Here is an 18,652-nt window from a genome sequence, read left to right on the forward strand (position 1 = left end):
TGATCAGATTCCTATACTTTTATTCACATCAGGCTCCTGTTTTCACCATCGTATTCAAAGAACTCAAATAATCCATTTGTTCTCAAATAAAATTTGTTCTCAAATACAATTTACTCTCAAAATGGAACAGTTAATTAGTAATAGCTACTGTATCTATTATTCTGTTAAGTTTTCCAGTAGAGTTAGTTTATTGCAATTCCAACTGAATATAGTGAGTGTTGTTTTAAATCTGGTAGTTTGTCAAATTGAATTGCATCTGGAATGCAACACCTCACATTTACCTTTAAAACAAGAAAATGTTTTGTCACCTGATGAAGGAGCGTTGCTCCGAAAACTAGTGTGCTTCCAATTAAACCTGTTGGACTATAACCTGGTGTTGTGTGATTTTTAACTGATTTAAACTGATTGCCAAATACCCAATGCCCTTTTGGTTTTGGACCCTTCCTCCATAGGAAACAGTTTTTCTCTACATGAAGACGTGGCAGGTTGTGGTAATATCATTGAACTAGTAATCCCAAGGCCCCAGAGTAATGTTCAGGGGACATTGTCCTGAATCCCACCATCACAGATGGTGAAATTTGAAGTCAATAACAATCTGGAGCTAAACGTTAGCCTAATAGCAACCATGTAGCCATTGTCAATTGTTGTAAAAACCCATCTGGTTCACTAATGTTCTTTAGGGAAGGAAATCTGTCATATTTATCCTGTCAGGTCTACAGGCGACTCCACGTCCAAAGCAATACGGGTTGACACCTAATTGCTTTTTGATGTAGGCACTTAGTTCAAGGGTAGTTAGGGGCAGGCAACAAATGCCAATCTTGACAGCAACATTCATATCCCTTGCAAGAATAATAGAAAATGTCTGTCTAGATGCCTCTTCATTGTGTCACTATACCACATCTTCTCTCAAACTACTCTGCTCTAAGGAGAATAGTCCCAACAACTCTCATCTAAACACAGAACTGAATTCCCACGTGCCTGAACCCAGTGATTTCATTTTAGTGAGGGAGGTCATTCGTGCACCAGTAGATAGAACTGGGTAATCCGGAATTGTCTCTATTAAGCCTGGTTCTCATTTGTGTTAGCAACTTGGCATCTGTTATGTGCCTCTTTATGCTGCTTCATATTACCCTCCAGCTCTTTCAACATCTAGGGTAGTTTGTTTGCCATACGTTTTCCTCATGGCAATATACCTTGACTAGACCTGAACTATCCCCTCTTTAAGAATGCCCATTGCCCAATAACATTTATAACTGTGAAATTCTAATTCTGATTTACTTGGATCACTGAAATTGGTTCTTTTCAAATCAAGTATTTTTAGTCTAGATTGCTCCTTGTCCTTTCCATAGACTAAATGTCATAAGATTTAGGAGCAATATAGGCCATTTAGGAGCAATATCGAGCTTGTTCCAACACTTGATGGGATCATGGCTGATCTGCTAATGCTCAGCTACACTTTCTGGCATTTTCCCCATTACCCTGCGATTGGGTAATGGGGGAAAGACTTTAAGCTTGGTGTTGGCATTACAACATTTCAGTGTTGATATTACCAGCAATGCATCTGAGACAATTGTATACACTGATCATAACCCATTGACATTTTTGATTTAAGGACAAAAATGCCAGACTGTTTAGATGGAGTTTGTTGTTACAGCCATTCAATTTGACAATTGTGTATATGGCAGGTTGCGAAAACGCGACTGTCGATGCATTATCGAGGCTTGAATAAGATAAAGAGGAGTTCGGTGGTGGGTGTACCATGGCCTGAATTTGCATGTGGTTGTGCATGTTTGCATGTTTATAACTAGTATAGAGTATATGTGTGTTTAGGCTACATAACCTGGTCTGAAGGGTTTTAAAAATGAAGCTATCTTTTGATAGTGATAGTTCAAGAATCAAACAGAGTAATTTCGATAGATGGATAAGAGGTTTAAAAATCAAGCCCTATGATGCCCTTGGAGAGGTAATTATTTTGGAGAAATTCAAAGATTCACTGCCTGAAGTAGTGCAAACTCATTTGGAAGAGCAAAGAGTTAAAACAGCAATGTTAGCAGCTGAAGTGGCTGATGATTATGAGCTGGTCCATAAAACTCAGTTTGGCTTCCAGAATCAATTTCAGTCCATGAGGGGTAGAAATTGGGGCAAACTATTCAAGGAGGTTATGCATAACTTGGGAATAAAGCAATTCAAATTTACTGCGTACCATCCGGAATGGCAGGGAATGCTAGAGAGATGGCATCAAACACTAAAGACCATGTTGTGGCTAATATGGTCAGGATTAGCCAGATGATTGGGATAAGGGAGTTCCGTTTGTACTTTTTTGCAATCAGAGATGCACCGAATGAATTGACCAAATTCAGTCCATTTGAATTAATTTTGGGGCATGAAGTAAGAGGGCCATTAAAATTGACTAAGGAGAAATAAATAAGTCAGAGTTCAGAGACCACCCATTTGGACAATGTGTCAAAATTTAGACAACAATTAAATAGAGCTGGAGAGTTGGCTACACAGCGTTTAAAAGTATCGCAGCATACAATGAAGCAGGAAGCAAATAAGAAATCACAAATTCACAATTTTGTAATTGGGGATAAGGTAACAGGTGAGCCTTCCAATAACTGGTGAGCCTTTAAAAGCAAAGTTTAGTGGACCTTATCAAATAGAGAGGAAACTGAGTGAGGTAAACTACTTGATAAGGACTGGATTAGTGGTGCTGGAAAAGCACAGCAGTTCAGGCAGCAACCAAGGAGCAGTAAAATTGACGTTTCGGGCAAAAGTCCTTCATCAGGAATACAGGCAGAGTGCCTGAAGGGTGCATTGATGCCCTGAGGTTGAAGTGTTCCGAGGCGGAAGACGAGGCGTTCTTCCTCCAGACGTCAGGTGGTGAGGGAGCGGCGGTGAAGGAGGCCCAGGACCTCCATGCCCTCGGCAGAGTGGGAGGGGGAGTTGAAATTTTGGGCCACAGGGCAGTGTGTTGATTGGTGCGGGTGGAGGAAGAACACCTCATCTTCCACCTCGGAACACTTCAACCCCAGGGCATCAATGTGGACTTCAACAGTTTCCTCATTTCCCCTTCCTCCACCTCACCCTAGTTCCAAACTTCCAGCTCAGCACTTCCCCATGATTTGTCCTACCTGCCTATCTTCTTTTCCACCGATGTTGGACTGGGGTGTACAAAGTTAAAAATACACAACACCAGGTTATAGTCCAACAGGTTTAATTGAAAGCACACTAGCTTTCGGAGCGATGCTCCTTCATCAGGTGATTGATCACCTGATGAAGGAGCGTCGCTCCGAAAGCTAGTGTGCTTTCAATTAAACCTGTTGGACTATAACCTGGTGTGTGATAAATTATTGAGTTAACTTCCACAAGAAGATTGAAATGACCTGGAAGAGTTATTACTATCACATGGGGAGATATGCAGAAATAAACTGGGAAGTACTAACCTAATTATGCATGTAGATATAGGAGATATTGTTCCAATTAAGCAGCATCCTTACAGGCATAACCCTCTAAAGTTGGCACAGGTTCAGAAGAAGATAGAGGGCATGCTCCAAAATGGCATAATTGAAGTGAGTTACAGTGACTGGAGCTCACCCATAGTAATGGTGCTAACGCCAGATGGTACCCAATGGTTATGTGTGGACTATCGCAAAGTCAATGCTGTTACAAAGACTGGTGAATATCCAATTCCATGGTTGGAGGACTGTGTCGAAAAGGTGGGACAAGCAACTTCCATTTCTAAGTTGGACTTGCTCAGAAGTTACTGGCAAGTACCTCTGTCGGAGAGAGCAAAGGCAATTTTGGCTTTCATAATGCCAAATGGATTATATCAGTTTAAAGTCATGCCATTTGGTATGAGTCCCCTAAGAATCTTGTATGTTTCAATCAGGTCAGCTCTCATTCTTCTCTATTCTGATGAGCATAGGCCAAAGCTACTCAAATCTCTACTTCAGACAATCTTTTACACCTAGCATCAATCTAATGCACCTTCTCTGGACTGCCTTCAATATTAACTTATCTTTCCTTTCATAAAGGGCCTAGAACTGTTCACAGTATTCCAGCTGTGGTTTGATTAGTGGTTTGTATAGTTTTAGCAAAAACCTCCCCACTTTAATATTCCACTCCCTTTGAACTAAACGCTAGCATCTGCAGTAATTCATTCCACCCAATTCCATTCCAATTCCATTGTGTCCACTGTGTGGCAACAATTCAATGTCCATGCTGCATGTCACACTGGTCAGAACACACTTGGAGAAGTGTCCAGCTCTGCTTATCACCACACTAAGGGACCAGTCAGCTGCCCAAGGTAATTCAGAGAGGAACCATAACTTGTCTCTAGCATAAGTATGAATTTCAAGAATTGGGCTTTATAGTCTTTCAAAGATCCAACTGAGCGATGGTCGTGTAAAAATAGAAATTGCATGGGAAAGATAGAGAACTATTCCACTGAACCGTAAGGACCTTAAAACAGTACATAGATTCAAATCAACAAAAAAAGTACATTTGGAACTGACATCAGTGAGATCTTCTTCACAAAATGAGTGAAGGTACAAGATGGACTCTCAGGAAGATTAACGAACGTGTAAACCCTGGTGTCATTTGGTGACCTGACTGAATGCCATAACTGGGAGAAGATTAAGCTTCTTCTGAGGAGGGGCCAGGGACACTATCGATAGTGTGGTGCTGGAAAAGCACAGCAGGTCAGGCAGCATTCGAGGAGCAGGAAAATCAACGTTTCGGGCATAAGCCCTTCATCAGGCCACGGTCACTGTCAATCTTCTTTATCTTGTGATAGGAGAGGACAGTATGGTGGCTCAGTGGTTAGCATTGCTGCCCCACAGTATCACGGATGTGGATTTAGTTCCACTGCCTGGCAACTGTCTGCGCGGAGTTTGCACAATCCCCCTGTGTCTATGTGGGTTTCCTCCAACTGTCCAAAGCTGTAGGTAGATTGGTAAATTACCCACAGTGTTCAGGGATGTGCGGCTTGGTGGTTTAGCCATGGGAAATGCAGAGTTATAGAGATTGGGTGGGGGTGGGGTTGGTCTGGATGGGATGCACTGAGGGTTGGTATGGACTCACTGGGCCGAATGGCCTGCTTCCACATTGTAAGGATTCTGTGATTCAGTGACCACGAATTAGCACCAATTTTGTGAGATGGCATGAATATTATGCTGATGTTGCAGTGAATCTACAATAAAGACGACTTACAAAGCAGCATTTTATCTGCCACACTTCATTGATTCAAACTAACCTTAAATCCTTCAGGTGCTGCAAAGTTATCTCTGGATGCTTAACCACCTTGGATTTCAAATGTTGCCTCAGAAATACAGTCCAAGTTTAATCTAGTAACACAGCCAAATGTAATATTCAGTCTAATAACTGACAAAGAATGGATCCTTGGAGCCAATTTGTAAGCAAAGCAGACACGTAGTGTTGCAACCAAAAGAGAAAATGCTGGAAAATCTCAGCAGGTCTGGCAGCATCTGTAGAGAAAAGAGCTGACGTTTCGAGTCTACAGTGAGAAAGCTGAAGACAGTGATTTCAGGAGGGATGCCTTCTCAGTTACACTACAGTATGATAGCTACAAAGAATGAGGTTTGTGCTGGATTACACCGGGAGACATTTTCCTTAAATCACTTTTCTTTCCAAATCATGAATTACTGAGGTCATGCATCTCCTTGTTCAAAGTCATTAACTTGTTGCAGCATGTTTTTAAATGATTCACTTGGCATATTTCAGCTATGATTAAAAACCTTGGCAAGCCATGATCCAATTCCACATTTTGTTCACAATAAAACTGGGTTTTCTGAGATGCTAGGCCTAACTCAGCTGCAGAATTAAAATTGGACCAAACATACTGGTACAGTTGGGAAAGGGAGTGAGTCAAACAGTCAGGGCAGGAAGGAACAAAGCAGAGAACAAGGTAGGACTGATAAATTAAACTCAACTTAGTTCAATGTAAAAGGCCTAACAGGGAAGACAGATGAACTCAAGGCATGGTAAGTAACATGGGACTGGGATATCTTATCAATTACAGAAATGCAATGGACAGGAGTGGCAGCTTAATGTTCCAGGATACAAATGCTATAGGAAGGATAGAAAGGGGACCGGGGGGGGGGGGTGGAGTGGTGTTTTTGATAAGGGAGAGCATTACAGCTGACATAAGGGAGAACATTTCTGGGAATACATCCAGGGAAGTTATTTGGGTGGAACTGAGAAATAAGAAAGGGATGATTGCCTTATTGGGATTGTATTGTAGACCCCTAATAGCCGTCGGGAAATTGAGAAACAAATTTGTAAGGAGATTTCAGTTATCTGTAAGAATAATAGGGTGGCTATGGTAGGGGATTTTAACTTTCCCAACATATACTGGGACTGCCATAGTGTTAAGGGTTTAGATGGAGAGGAATTTGTTAAGTATCTACAAGAAACATTTCTGATTCAGTAAGTGGACGTAGCTACTAGAGGAGGTGCAAAACTTGAACTACTCTTGGGATATAGGGCAGGGCAGGTGACTGAGGTGTCAGTGGGGGAGCACTTTGGGGCCAGTGACCATAATTCTATTAGATTTAAAAGAGTGATGGAAAAGGATAGACCAGATCTAAAAGTTGAAGTTCTAAATTGGAGGAAGGCTAATTTTGACGGTATTGGGCATGAACTTTCAAAAGCCTATTGGGGGCAGATGTTCGCAGGTAAAGGGACGGATGGAAAATGGGAAGCCTTCAGCAATGAGATAACGAGAGTCTAGAGACAGAGTATTCCTGTTAGGGTGAAAGGAAAGGCTGATAAGTATAGGGAATGCTGGATGACTAAAGAAATTGAGGTTTTGGTTAGGAAAAAGAAGGAAGCATATGTCAAGTATAGACAGGATAGATCGAGTGAATCCTTAGAAGAGTATAAAGGCAATAGGAGTATACTTAAGAGGGAAATCAAGAGGGGTAAAAGGGGTCATGAGATAGTTTTGACAAATAGGGTTAAGGAGAATCTAAAGGGATCTTATCAATACATTAAGGACAAAAGGGTAACTAGGGAGAAAATATAGCCCCTCAAAGATCAGCAAGGTGGCCTTTGTGTGGAGCTACAGAAAATGGGGGAGATACTAAACTAGTATTTTGCATCAGTATTTACTGCAGAAAAGGAAATGGAAGATGTAGAAAGTAGGGAAATAGATGGCAACAGCTTGAAAAATGTCTATTACAGAGGAGGAAGTGCTGGATGTCTTGAAACACGTAAAAGTGGATAAATCCCCAGGACCTGGTCAGATAGAGTCAGAGTCATAGGGATGTACAGCACGGAAACAGACCCTTGGGTCCAACCCGGCCATGCCGACCAGATATCCCAACCCAATCTAGTCCCACCTGGCAGCACCCGGCTCATATCCCTCCAAACCCTTCCTATGCATATACCCATCCAAACGCCTCTTAAATGTTGCAGCCTCCACCACTTCCTCTGGCAGCTCATTCCATACACGTACCACCCTCTGCATGAAAATGTTGCCCCGTAGGTCTCTTTTATATCTTTCCCCTCTCACCTTAAACCTACGCCCTCTAGTTCTCGACTCCCCCACCCAGGGGGAGCCTATTTACCCTATCCATGCCTCTCATAATTTTGTAGACCTCTATAAGGTCACCCCTCAGCCTCTGACGCTCCAGGGAATACAGCCCCAGCCTGTTCAGCCTCTCCCTGTAACTCAGATCCTCCAACCCTGGCAACATCCTTGTAAATCTTTTCTGAACCCTTTCAAGTTTCACAACATCTTTCACAACATAGGAAGGAGAACAGAATTGCACGCAATATTCCAACAGTGGCCTAACCAATGTCCTGTACAGCCGCAACATGACCTCCCAACTTCTGTACTCAATACTCTGACCAATAAAAGAAAGCATATCAAACACCTTCTTCACTATCCTAACTACCTGCAACTCCACTTTCAAAGAGCTATGAACCTGCACTCCAAAGCCTCTTTGTTCAGCAACACTCCCTAGGACCTTACCATTAAGTGTATAAGTCCTGCTAAGATTTGCTTTCCCAAAATGCAGCACCTCGTACTTATCTGAATTAAACTCCATCTGCCACTTCTCAGCCCATTGGCCCATTTGGTCCAGATCCTGTTGTAATCTGAGATAACCCTCTTCGCTGTCCAATACACCTCCAATTTTGTGTCATCTGCAAACTTACTAACTCTGTGGGAAGCTAGGGAAATGTTTGCTGGGCCCCTTACTGAGATAGTTGTATCATGGATACTCACAGGTGAGGTAGTGGATGACTGGAGGTTGGCTAACGTGGTGCCACTGTTTAAAAAAGGTGGTAAGGAAAAGCCAGGGAACTATAGATCGGTCAGCCTGATTTCGGTTGTGGGCAAGTTGTTGGAGGAAATCCTGAGAAACAGGATGTACATGTATTTGGAAAGGCAAGAACTGATTAAGGATAGCGCGTGGCTTTGTGCATGGGAAATCATGCCTCACAAACTTGATTGAGTTTTTTGAAGCAGTAACAAAGAGGATCGACGACGGCAGAGTGGTAGACGTGATCTATATGGACTTCAGTAAGGCATTCGACAAGGTTCCTTATGATAAACAAGCAAGGTTAGATCTCATGGAATACAGGAGGAACTAACTATTTGGATACAGAACTAGCTCAAAGGTAGAATACAGATGAGAGGTCTGAAAAGGATTGGTACTGGGTCCACTACTTTTCGTCATTTGTATGAATTTAGATGTGAACATAGGAGATACAGTTAGTAAGGTTGCGGATGACACCAAAATTGGAGGTGCACAGTGAACAAGGTTACCTTAGAGTACAACGGGATCTTGATCAGATGGGCCAATGAGCTGAGGAGTGGCAGATGGAGTTTAATTTAGATAAATGCGAAAGGCATTTTGGAAAGGCATGTCAGAGCAGGACTTATATACTTAATGGTAAGGTCCTGGGGAGTGTTGCTCAACGAAGAGACCTTGGAGTGCAGGTTCATACTTCCTTGAAAGTAGTCACAGTATATAGGATAGTGAAGGCAGCGTTTGGTATGCTTTCCTTTATTGGTCAGAGCATTGAGTATAGGAATTGGGAGGTCATGCTGCGGCTGGAGAGGACATTAGTTCGGCCACTTTTGGAACATTGTATGCAATTCTGGTCTCCCTTCAATCAGATGGATATTGTGAAACTTGAAAGGGTTGAGAAAAGATTTACAAGGATGTTGCCAGGGAGCTATCGGGACAGATTGAATAGGCTGGGGCTGTTTTCCCTGGAGTGTCAGAGGCTGAGGGGTGACCTTATGGACGTTTATAAAATCATGAGGAGCATGGATAGGGTAAATAGACAAGGTCTTTTCCCGGAGTTGGGGGGAGTCCAGAACTAGAGGGCAGAGGTTTAGGGTATTAAGATATAAAAGGGACCTAAGGGACAACTTTTTCCAGAGAATGGTGCGGTGTACGGTATGAGCTGCCAGAGGAAGTGGTGGAGGCTGGTACAATTACAGCATTTAAAAGGCATATGGATGGGTATATGAATAGGAAGGGTTTAGAGGGATCTGGTCCAAGTGCTGGTAAATGGGACTAGATTAATTTAGTTCACCTGGTTAGCATGAACAAGTTGGACCAAAGGGTCTGCTTCCATGCTGTACTTCTCTATGACGCAATGCTCAAGGTGCTTCCATGCATACATGCAGTTCCACACGTATTCAACTGCAAGTCAAATATCAAAATGCCGGAACATGTTAATATACAGCTAGCAGGATTCACTAAAAATGAACCTCGCAGCTGCTAATCTTAGCAGTCATGGCAGTCTGATACTCTTTATCCAACTGGGCTGGATCCTTGCTTCAAGCTAGTGCAGTATAAAAATATTATTGGTCTTGAATCCTCTTCAACACTAAAGCGTTCAATTAGGGATCCAGACAATCTGTGTTTTCAAAATACCAGCTTTCCACAGGGCCGCATTTATGGTCCTTGTACTCAGAAAACCATTTAAGTAAATTGTGACATTAACACATATCAAAATAGATGCTGCCCTGATCAAAATTGATCAACAACTCCACAGTCATACAGCATGGAAACAGACCCTTCTGTCCAACTAGTCCACACCGACCATGCTCCCAAACTAAACTAGTCCCACCTGCCTGCCCTTGGCCTGCATCCCTCCAAACCTTTTTATTCATGAACCTATCCAAATATCTTTTAAAACGTTGTTACTGTACTTGCATCCACCACTTTCTCTGGCAGTTCATTCCATACATAAACCATACTGGGGGGAAAAAAAGTCCCTTGTAACCTTTTTAAATCCTTTCTTCAAAGATATTAAAAAAATATCTAAAGCATTAGGATCTCAGTGTTTGGCACCGCAGTTTTTATTTTTAATGGTTGCTCAAAAGAACTCCATTACCTTTTGCCTGCATATCCTTTTCACAGACTATTTTTACGATAGTCAAGACGCAGTAACTTTATTTCCATCACACATGAATCAAGAAAGGGGTTTACTCAAAATATTTGCTGAACCTTATTTTAAACTGGGAATATATGGATTAAAATATATTGGTAACCAATGATTCTATCCAAAACAGATTTTTTTTTTGCTAACATGATATCAGTTTTAAAAATATTGGTTTCAGTCCTAGAAATTGATCAACAACTCCTGTGTGGAGTTTGCACGTTCTCCCCGTGTCTGCGTGGGTTTCCTCCGGGTGCTCTGGTTTCCTCCCACAGTCCAAAGATGTGCAGGTTAGGTGAATTGGCCATGCTAAATTGCCCGTAGTGTTAGGTAAGTGGTAAGTGAGTGGGTATGGGTGAGTTACGCTTCGGCGGGTTGGTGTGGACTTGTTGGGCCGAAGGGCCTGTTTCCACACTGTAATGTAATCTAAAATCTAATCTAATCTAAATTAACTGCCAACAATAGGAAAGTTCCACTGTAATCTCAGTAATCAATTTATCCTGATTAAGTTTAGTGATTAAACTATATTCATTCTGGTCAAATCTGGAAGTAAACTTTGGGTGGCACAGCTGCCCCACAGCCCCAGGGTCCCAGATTCAATTCCAGTCTCGGGCAACTGTCTGTGTGGAGTTTGCACATTCTCCCAGTGTCTGCGTGGGTTTCCTCCGGGTCTCCCACAGTCCAAAGATGTGCAGGTCAGGTGAATTGGCCATGCTAAATTGCCCATAGTGTTAAAGTGCATTAGTCAGAGGGAAATGGGTCTGGGTGGGTTACTCTTTGGAGGGTTGATGTGGATTGGTTGGGCCCAAGGGCCTGTTTCCACACTGTAGGGAATCTAATCAAATCAAAAGATGATTCAGATCAGTTCATTTGAGGATGGCAATTATGTCTGAAATCCTGAAATTGAACCCACTACTTCACGTGGGTGCATTGTCACTTATTTACATAGTTTCACAAGTGGCAATAAATTTAAATCTACAGCAATTACAGTTTGCAATGCAATAAACAGAAGATATCCATTTTGATCTGGATGCACGTTTCCAAAAACCAAGTATATATAAAAAAATGTTTTAAGTACTTACATTTTCCCCTCTTTTCCCCAACCCCTGCAAACAAAGATTGATGGTATGGGAGATTGAGCTCAACACGAAACAATATCTCAGAGAATACTTAACACATCAAGGCAAATGAATCAGAAACAAAGCAAATTATACTGTTTGGAAGTGGAGCCAAGTTCATTATCGTTGCTTAATAGATGCAAATTCTAATCAGATTTCTCATATTGAATTACAATTATAAGTCTATAAAACGCAGGTTTATTTTGAACAGTCTTATTTAAATGGATACAGGGGTGCAGAGCAGAAGAAAAACTGATCTTTCCCCAGGATGGCAAACATGCTTCCTTAGGGGCTTGTGACTAAGTGGGAGCGACAGCTGAACTATTCTGTCAGTAGCAGTTGGATGGAAGAGAGTTAGGGTAATTGGAGAAGGTGAGGAAAGAATACTGAATCCAAAATGACATGGCTTTCAGGAACCACAAAATCAATTCACCATGGCCTGAATTTGCTGAATGCTAATGCACATCCACAATGTACAGCATTATAGGCAGAAATTCCAGCAATTAACGTATTAATTCAATCCTGCCATAACTCACGAGGGCTTCGAAGCAACTCCAGGGATAACTGCTTGAAAAGGTTCAAAAGCTAATTATGATACTCCACCTCTTAATTAAAATCAATATCAAGACCTGGCCTGCTGAATTACCGTCAACGTAATCCCTACTGAGACATTTACAGAAAGGCACTGGAGGGCTCAGAATCAGGGGAACAGGTATTGATCATAAGAACTTAATAAAAGAGTCATACTGGACTTGAAACGTTAACTCTGTTTCTCTCTCCACAAACGCTGCTGACTTTCTCCAGCATTGTGTTTGCTTCAAACTTCTAGCATCTGCAATATTGTGCTTTAATTCTCAACATCCGTTCTGTCAGTCCGCCTCAGAATCTGGTATGCCTCAATAAGATCACCTCTCATTCCTGTTTTTAAACTTCAACCCCATGGCAATAAAGGCCATAATCCCAGCTGCCTTCTTAACCACTTGCTGACTTCATTACATAATAACTGCTGTCATCGTCACGAGTCAGACTAGATGTAGGGAGGGTGCTTCCACTGAGTTGCGGAGTCTAGATTAGATTTTAGATTAGATTACATTACAGTGTGGAAACAGGCCCTTCGGCCCAACAAGTCCACACCGACCCGCCGAAGAGCAACCCACCTATACCCCTACATTTACCCCTTACCTAACACTACAGGCAATTTAGCATGGCCAATTCACCTGACCTGCACATCTTTGGACTGTGGGAGGAAACCCACGCAGACACGGGAAGAACATGCAAACTCCACACAGTCAGTCGCCTGAGGCAGGAACTGGTCTAGGAACCAGGGATCACAGTCTGAGGATAAGGAGTAGTCATTTAGAACTGACATGAGGAAAAATTTCTTCACTCAGAGATTAGTCAACTAATGGAACTCACTACCACAGAAGGCTGGAGGCCAAGTCACTGATTACATTCAAGGAAAAGATTGATAACTTTCTAAGATGTTGAAAGGCATCAAGAGGTAGAGGGAAAAAGCAGCAATATGGCATTGAGAGAGAGGATCAGCCATGATCGTATTGAGTGGTAGAGCAGGCTTGAAGGGCCAAATGGCCTATTGCCTGTCTCATTCCTATGTTTCTATAGTAACAGCACAGTGCTCAGCATTATTTGTACATAAACGGTACAGCAGCTTCATGCAAGGAACAGGCACGTGGTTAAATATCCGAAAAATGTTCAAGTCGTGCTGCTCTGCCATTAAGCTTCACAAAGCAAAAAAGGACTTCTCCTGTCTAATACACCATGAATGGCAAGATTTTGGGTGCTTCGTACAGCAAATATGAACTAAACTTGCCACAATACATTAGCCTTGGCTTTTCAAATCTAAATACTCTTATCAAAACATGCAGAAGTAAACCCATCTACTGGCACTCACTGTTAGATACGCAGCTGCTGAAAAATCTGGATCAGGAAAATATTCAATTGCCCAGCAGCTGCCAGAGGCAACAGTTTCCTGATTTGCTCTGCTCTGAAATATTAAATCTGTTAACTAATGAGAACAATATCTAAACAAGCAAGTTCTGGTTTCTTCCCCACTGCAGTGAGGGAACTAAGGAATCCAGTGCCTGACTGAATGAATAAGCAACTCCATAACTAAATTATTGAACAATTAGATTAGATTAGATTAGATTAGATTCCCTACAGTGTGGAAACAGGCCCTTCAGCCCAACATGTCCACACTGACCCGCCGAAGAGCCACCCAGACCCTGTGGAAGGAAACCGGAGCACCCGGAGAAAACCCATGCATACACAGGGAGAATGTGCAAACTCCACACAGACAGTCGCCAAAGGCGGGAATTGAACCCAGGTTACGATCATTAAAACTGAGAAGTGTAACTTAAATGGATCAATTTAATGCCAAAACAGATACAGAAAGAGAGAAGGAAAATACTGACTTGATTCAGAAAGGAAAAAAAGACAAAAGTTTAAAAAATAGTTTCAGTTTGTTACTTTCAGAGTCTCTAACTAATAATACCTGATGAGATGATAACTGTTCACTTGCAATGCCAGAAAGGTTGTCAGGCAGTAAAAAAAAACAGCAATCACACTGTTTAATGAATGCTTAAAATAATCAAGGTCTTTTTTTTTAAATCTGGAGGCTAGTTTAGTTTGCATCTACTGCTGAAATTCAGCAACTCCATGACCCACAATGACTCTGAATACCAAGACAGTTTGGGAACTGCTGATTTCAAGGCCAAGGCAGGAATATGCATCTCAGATTGTGTTTAACCACATGCCTACCCCTCACATAAGGGTTGCTGTAGTATTTATACATAAATAGCCACAACTAATCACACCAGTATTTGGAGCGCACAATCTTGTCCTAGTGTGCAGCCAACCACACTGCTCAGGCTCGTCTTGAGAGAAAAGTGATTCCGTCTGGTAGGACAGGGCAGAACAGAACAGTAACCGTAGCTTTAGAACTAAATTCTAAGGATGATGTCAGAAGCTACATCTTCAAACAAAACATTATGGAAACCTGGAACAGTCTTCTCTAAAAGAAAACTACCAAAGCCAGTTCAATTGAAAATGTCAAAGTCTAAATGGATAGATTGCTAAGTAGGTATCAAGATTTACAAAATCAAGGAGAGTAAATGGAGTTAATAAAAGGAACGAATATATAGGTCAGCAATGACCTAACTGAATTGCAGATGAGCCTTAAGAGACTCTGAATGTAACTCCAAGTATTCAGGTGGATCATTTCCAAAGATCACTGGGGAGGGAGAGAGAATGGTACTAGTCATGGGGAAAGTCAAAAGGGAATGATGGAAGAAGATTCAAAGCAAAAGAGGGTTTATCCTTTCAGTTAAAAGTGGAATTTTCAGCAACTTGGTGGCACACCACGCATCTGTAGAGGCAGCCAAAAGATTAGTAAGAAATTGGCTGATGCTTATTTAGAACATAGAACCTTCGGCCCTCGATATTGCGCCGACCTGTGAAAATAATCTGATGCCCATCTAACCTACACCGTTCCATTATCATCCATATGTATGTACTTTGCACATTTAAATGCCCTTAACATTGGCAAGCGTATTACTATTGCAGGCAGACCATTCCACGCCACTACTATTCTAAGTGAAGAAACCACGCCTAATATCTGTCCTAAATCTATCACCCCTTTATTTGTCCTTTCATAATTGCGTTTGTGAAAGTGCAGCCTGGACGCGAGAACGCAATTGTCATAAAAAGAGACAGAGTTCTTATTATGCAGTCAAAAGATTAGTATAAGCTATCCCTAGCTCATTAGAATGTGCTGTTGCCTGTGAATTTCTCCTACATGAAGTAAATTATAGCACTTAGGAGAGCATTGGGTGCTGAAAGTGCACCATTTTCACCACTTTATTTCAACTGGATTAAGAATTAGCACATGGGAGTGCAGGATCTCAAAACTTTACTCTACACAAAAAATACATTTTTAATCAGCAAATACCACATTGTCTCCTGGTTGATACCGATGTTGAGATGCTTATTTTAGAGATTCAGCCAACAAATACAACTAGTTCATTTCGCAGCAAAGTCGTGTCAAATCGTAACTTCAGAGAAAGTAAAAGTTTGTTTAGCTCCTTTTGTTATATAAGGCGACTTGAAATATTCTTTATCAAAATGGGGAATAAGCAGTCTTTTAAACCTAAAAATAGCACCCAATATACGTCTTGACAAGTTTGCGTTTGTTAAAGTTTCTAAACCTGATTTAAGCGTTGCAAGATTAAAGAGGCAATGTGGGGAAAGACCACTGCCTGAGGTCTTTCTGCTGAAGTTAAATGGGGTCTGTTTAGTTCTCAGACCCTCTTGGCATGTCAATTATATATAAACTGAATCTTGCACAAGAAATGCCTTTGATCTGTTTTTGAGTCAAACGCCAATATTTGTTTGTTTCCTTGATATGCTACAGTACAGAATCAAACTGCATTTGTGACTAATAAAAAGATATTTATGATTAAAGCATATATTTGAATTAAAAAATTAAAGAGGCAAATTCAAACCGAATGGGTAAATTATGATAGCCGTTTTACGATTCTTATCTTCTCAAGTAGAATTTTACAAAAAGAAACACTTGCAGTTTTACAGTTCACTGCACTGATTTTAATCTACTGTATTGTACATTGCTAAGCTTCAGAAGTCTAAGATTAGAGTCTAGCAATGGGACCAGTCTCTCTCATACAGTCACTACAGTCACATATTCAATACATCAGACAAAGTTGTGACTGTTATTAGAGCTGGTTTCAGTATTAAGTCCCTGCCCTGACAAGGACAGTTTACTTGTGGGGAAAAAAAAAATGACTCCCTCAAAAACTCGTGGCATTTTATTTCTGAAACTGCTGACAGCACAGAAGCTTGTGCAAATCATCTCTGACTTTCAAAAGGAAACAGGTTTCTTTTTCTAAATGTAAACAAATCAAGTAAATGCTCGAATACAGCTGTTGCTAGCAAGGTTGAACATGTAAAAATTAACTATCCGGATTACTTTTCACACTCACTTTGTGTCTGAATAGATATTTTGTTTTCATTCAGTTCAGACGCAAATCCGGCAAGGCCTCAAACAGGAGCATCAGTTGAAAGACTAGCAGCTTGTTAACTCTCTCCCTACCAGAGGGGAGTTGGATAGCTCCAGGACTGAGGGACAGATAGGAAACCTCTACGAACTTTAGCTTAAACCCCGGGCCACTGTCTCTGTACTCACCATTGGGACTTCATATCCCAAGTAATTAGTACAGCAGTGAATGTTAACGACAAGTATCACGGTGTGTCTTAGTGTATCACAGTGTGCTAGTGTTAATGTGGGTGTACAAGATACTGGTGAGACCACATCTGGAGTACTGTGAATAGTTTTCATCCTCTTATTTAAGGAAAGATATCATTTAATTTGAGGCAATTCAGAGAAGATTCAGTAAGATGAACCCTAGTGTGGAAGAATTGTCTTATGAGCAAAGGCTAAACAGATTGGAACTCTACTCAGTGCAGTTTAGAAGAATGAGAGGTGATTGCATTGAAACATATCGGATTCTTAAGGGATTTGACAGGGTAAACGCTGAGAGGATATTACCCCTCATGGGAGAGTCTAGGACCAGAGGGCATAGTTTCAGAATAAAGGGATGCTGATTTCTTCTCTCAGAGCGTTGAGTGTATTTGGAATTCCTTCCATGTGTTAGTGAGAGAGCGAGTGAGAGAGAAGGAGAGAGATTGTGTTAGTGAGTGTGTGTAAAGGTGTTAGTGAGAGTGTATAAGGGTGTGTTAGTGAGTGTGTGCGCGCAAGAGTGTGATAGAGAGAGTGTGTGTGTGTGTAAGGGTGTTAGTGTTTGTGAGTGAGAGAGAGTAAGGGCGTGTTAGGGTGTATGTATCTGTGTGTGTGTGTATAAACTCTCAGTCTCTCTCCAGGACAGGCCGTCGCTCTCTGGGATGTGGGTCTAAGACACTTTGCACTCAAAGTCCATCTTTTTCAAGCTGCTCTCCGGGTTGTGTGTGTGTGTGTGTGAATCTGTCTGTGTTCATCGCCAGCACACGCAGTGTACCTCCAGCTGTATGTGTGTGTCTCTCTGCCTCTGTGTGTGTCTGTGTGTACTCACCGTGGTCTCCCTCCTCCTGCCCAGTCCAGCCTGTCTTCTGACTGGGATCCACACATTGCAGACTCTCCGACACAGAGACATGTCTCTGTCCTTCCTGCGGGATACTTTCCACCGCGCGAATGTTTTTTGTTAATATCCGCCGCTCGGCGTGTTTTCCTCTCCCTTACTCCTCCTTCCCACCACACCCACTCCTTTCATTTCCTCCCACTCCCTCTCTCTCTCTCCGTGTTTCTGCGCTGAATGTCAGAGAGAGACCGCAGGGCAGGAAGCAGTCCCACCCGCACACTCCGAAACGGGCTGGTAATTTTGGAGCCAAATTGTGAATCTAACTTAGAAACGAAGTGAAGCGACCTCTGCTGCTCCTGCTCATTAAAACGCTCTCTCTCTCTCCCCCAGTTTTCACTGCCACGGCTGTAAACACCACACTTAGTGTTCAGAGGGACCACACTATCCTTCTGCATAAAAATCACATGAAATTAGCATGCACTTACTGCAAATGGACTAAATTTTTTTAAAAAACTGATGCCTAAGATCAAACAAAAACACAAATTGCTGGAGAAGGTTAGCAGCATCCTTAGACAGAAAACAGAGTTAAGGTTTAGTGACCCTTCTTTAGAACAGGTAGCAGCTAGGACCATTGTCACTATCGTTATCATCCTGGTGCCAAAGAAAAGTGAGGCAATGTGCCTTAATCACTACCACCGGTGGCTCTGACATTCATCATTATAAGGTGCTTTGAGAGATTAGTAATGGCACACATCAACTTTAGCCTTCCAGATTACCTTGGTCCAATACAATCCATCTACTGTTGCAATAGGTCCACGGTAGACACCATCTCCCTGACCCTACACTCAATCCTGGAATATCTGGATAACTAGCACACCTATGTAATTTACTGATTTAAGCTCTGCCTTCAATACCGTAATTCCAACCAAACTCATCTCCAAACTCCAAGACCTAGGACTCTGCTCCATCCTCTGCAACTGGATCCTTGATTTCCTGACCCAC

General features: G+C 41.9%; 1 protein-coding gene across 1 annotated transcript in view; it reads right to left on the reverse strand.

The window, feature by feature from the left end:
- The window catches only part of LOC122553754 (calcium uniporter protein, mitochondrial-like), a 140,623-nt gene extending 122,638 nt beyond the window's left edge, over positions 1-17,985 (reverse strand). The window contains exon 1 of the mRNA XM_043698040.1: positions 17,645-17,985. Within this exon, the coding sequence (XP_043553975.1) occupies positions 17,645-17,725 (81 nt within the window). The 5' untranslated portion in view covers positions 17,726-17,985. The remainder of the gene's footprint in view (positions 1-17,644) is intronic.
- Positions 17,986-18,652: the final 667 nt, after the last annotated feature.

This window comes from Chiloscyllium plagiosum, chromosome 1, assembly GCF_004010195.1.
Source record: "Chiloscyllium plagiosum isolate BGI_BamShark_2017 chromosome 1, ASM401019v2, whole genome shotgun sequence".
Taxonomy (NCBI): Eukaryota; Metazoa; Chordata; class Chondrichthyes; order Orectolobiformes; family Hemiscylliidae; genus Chiloscyllium; species Chiloscyllium plagiosum.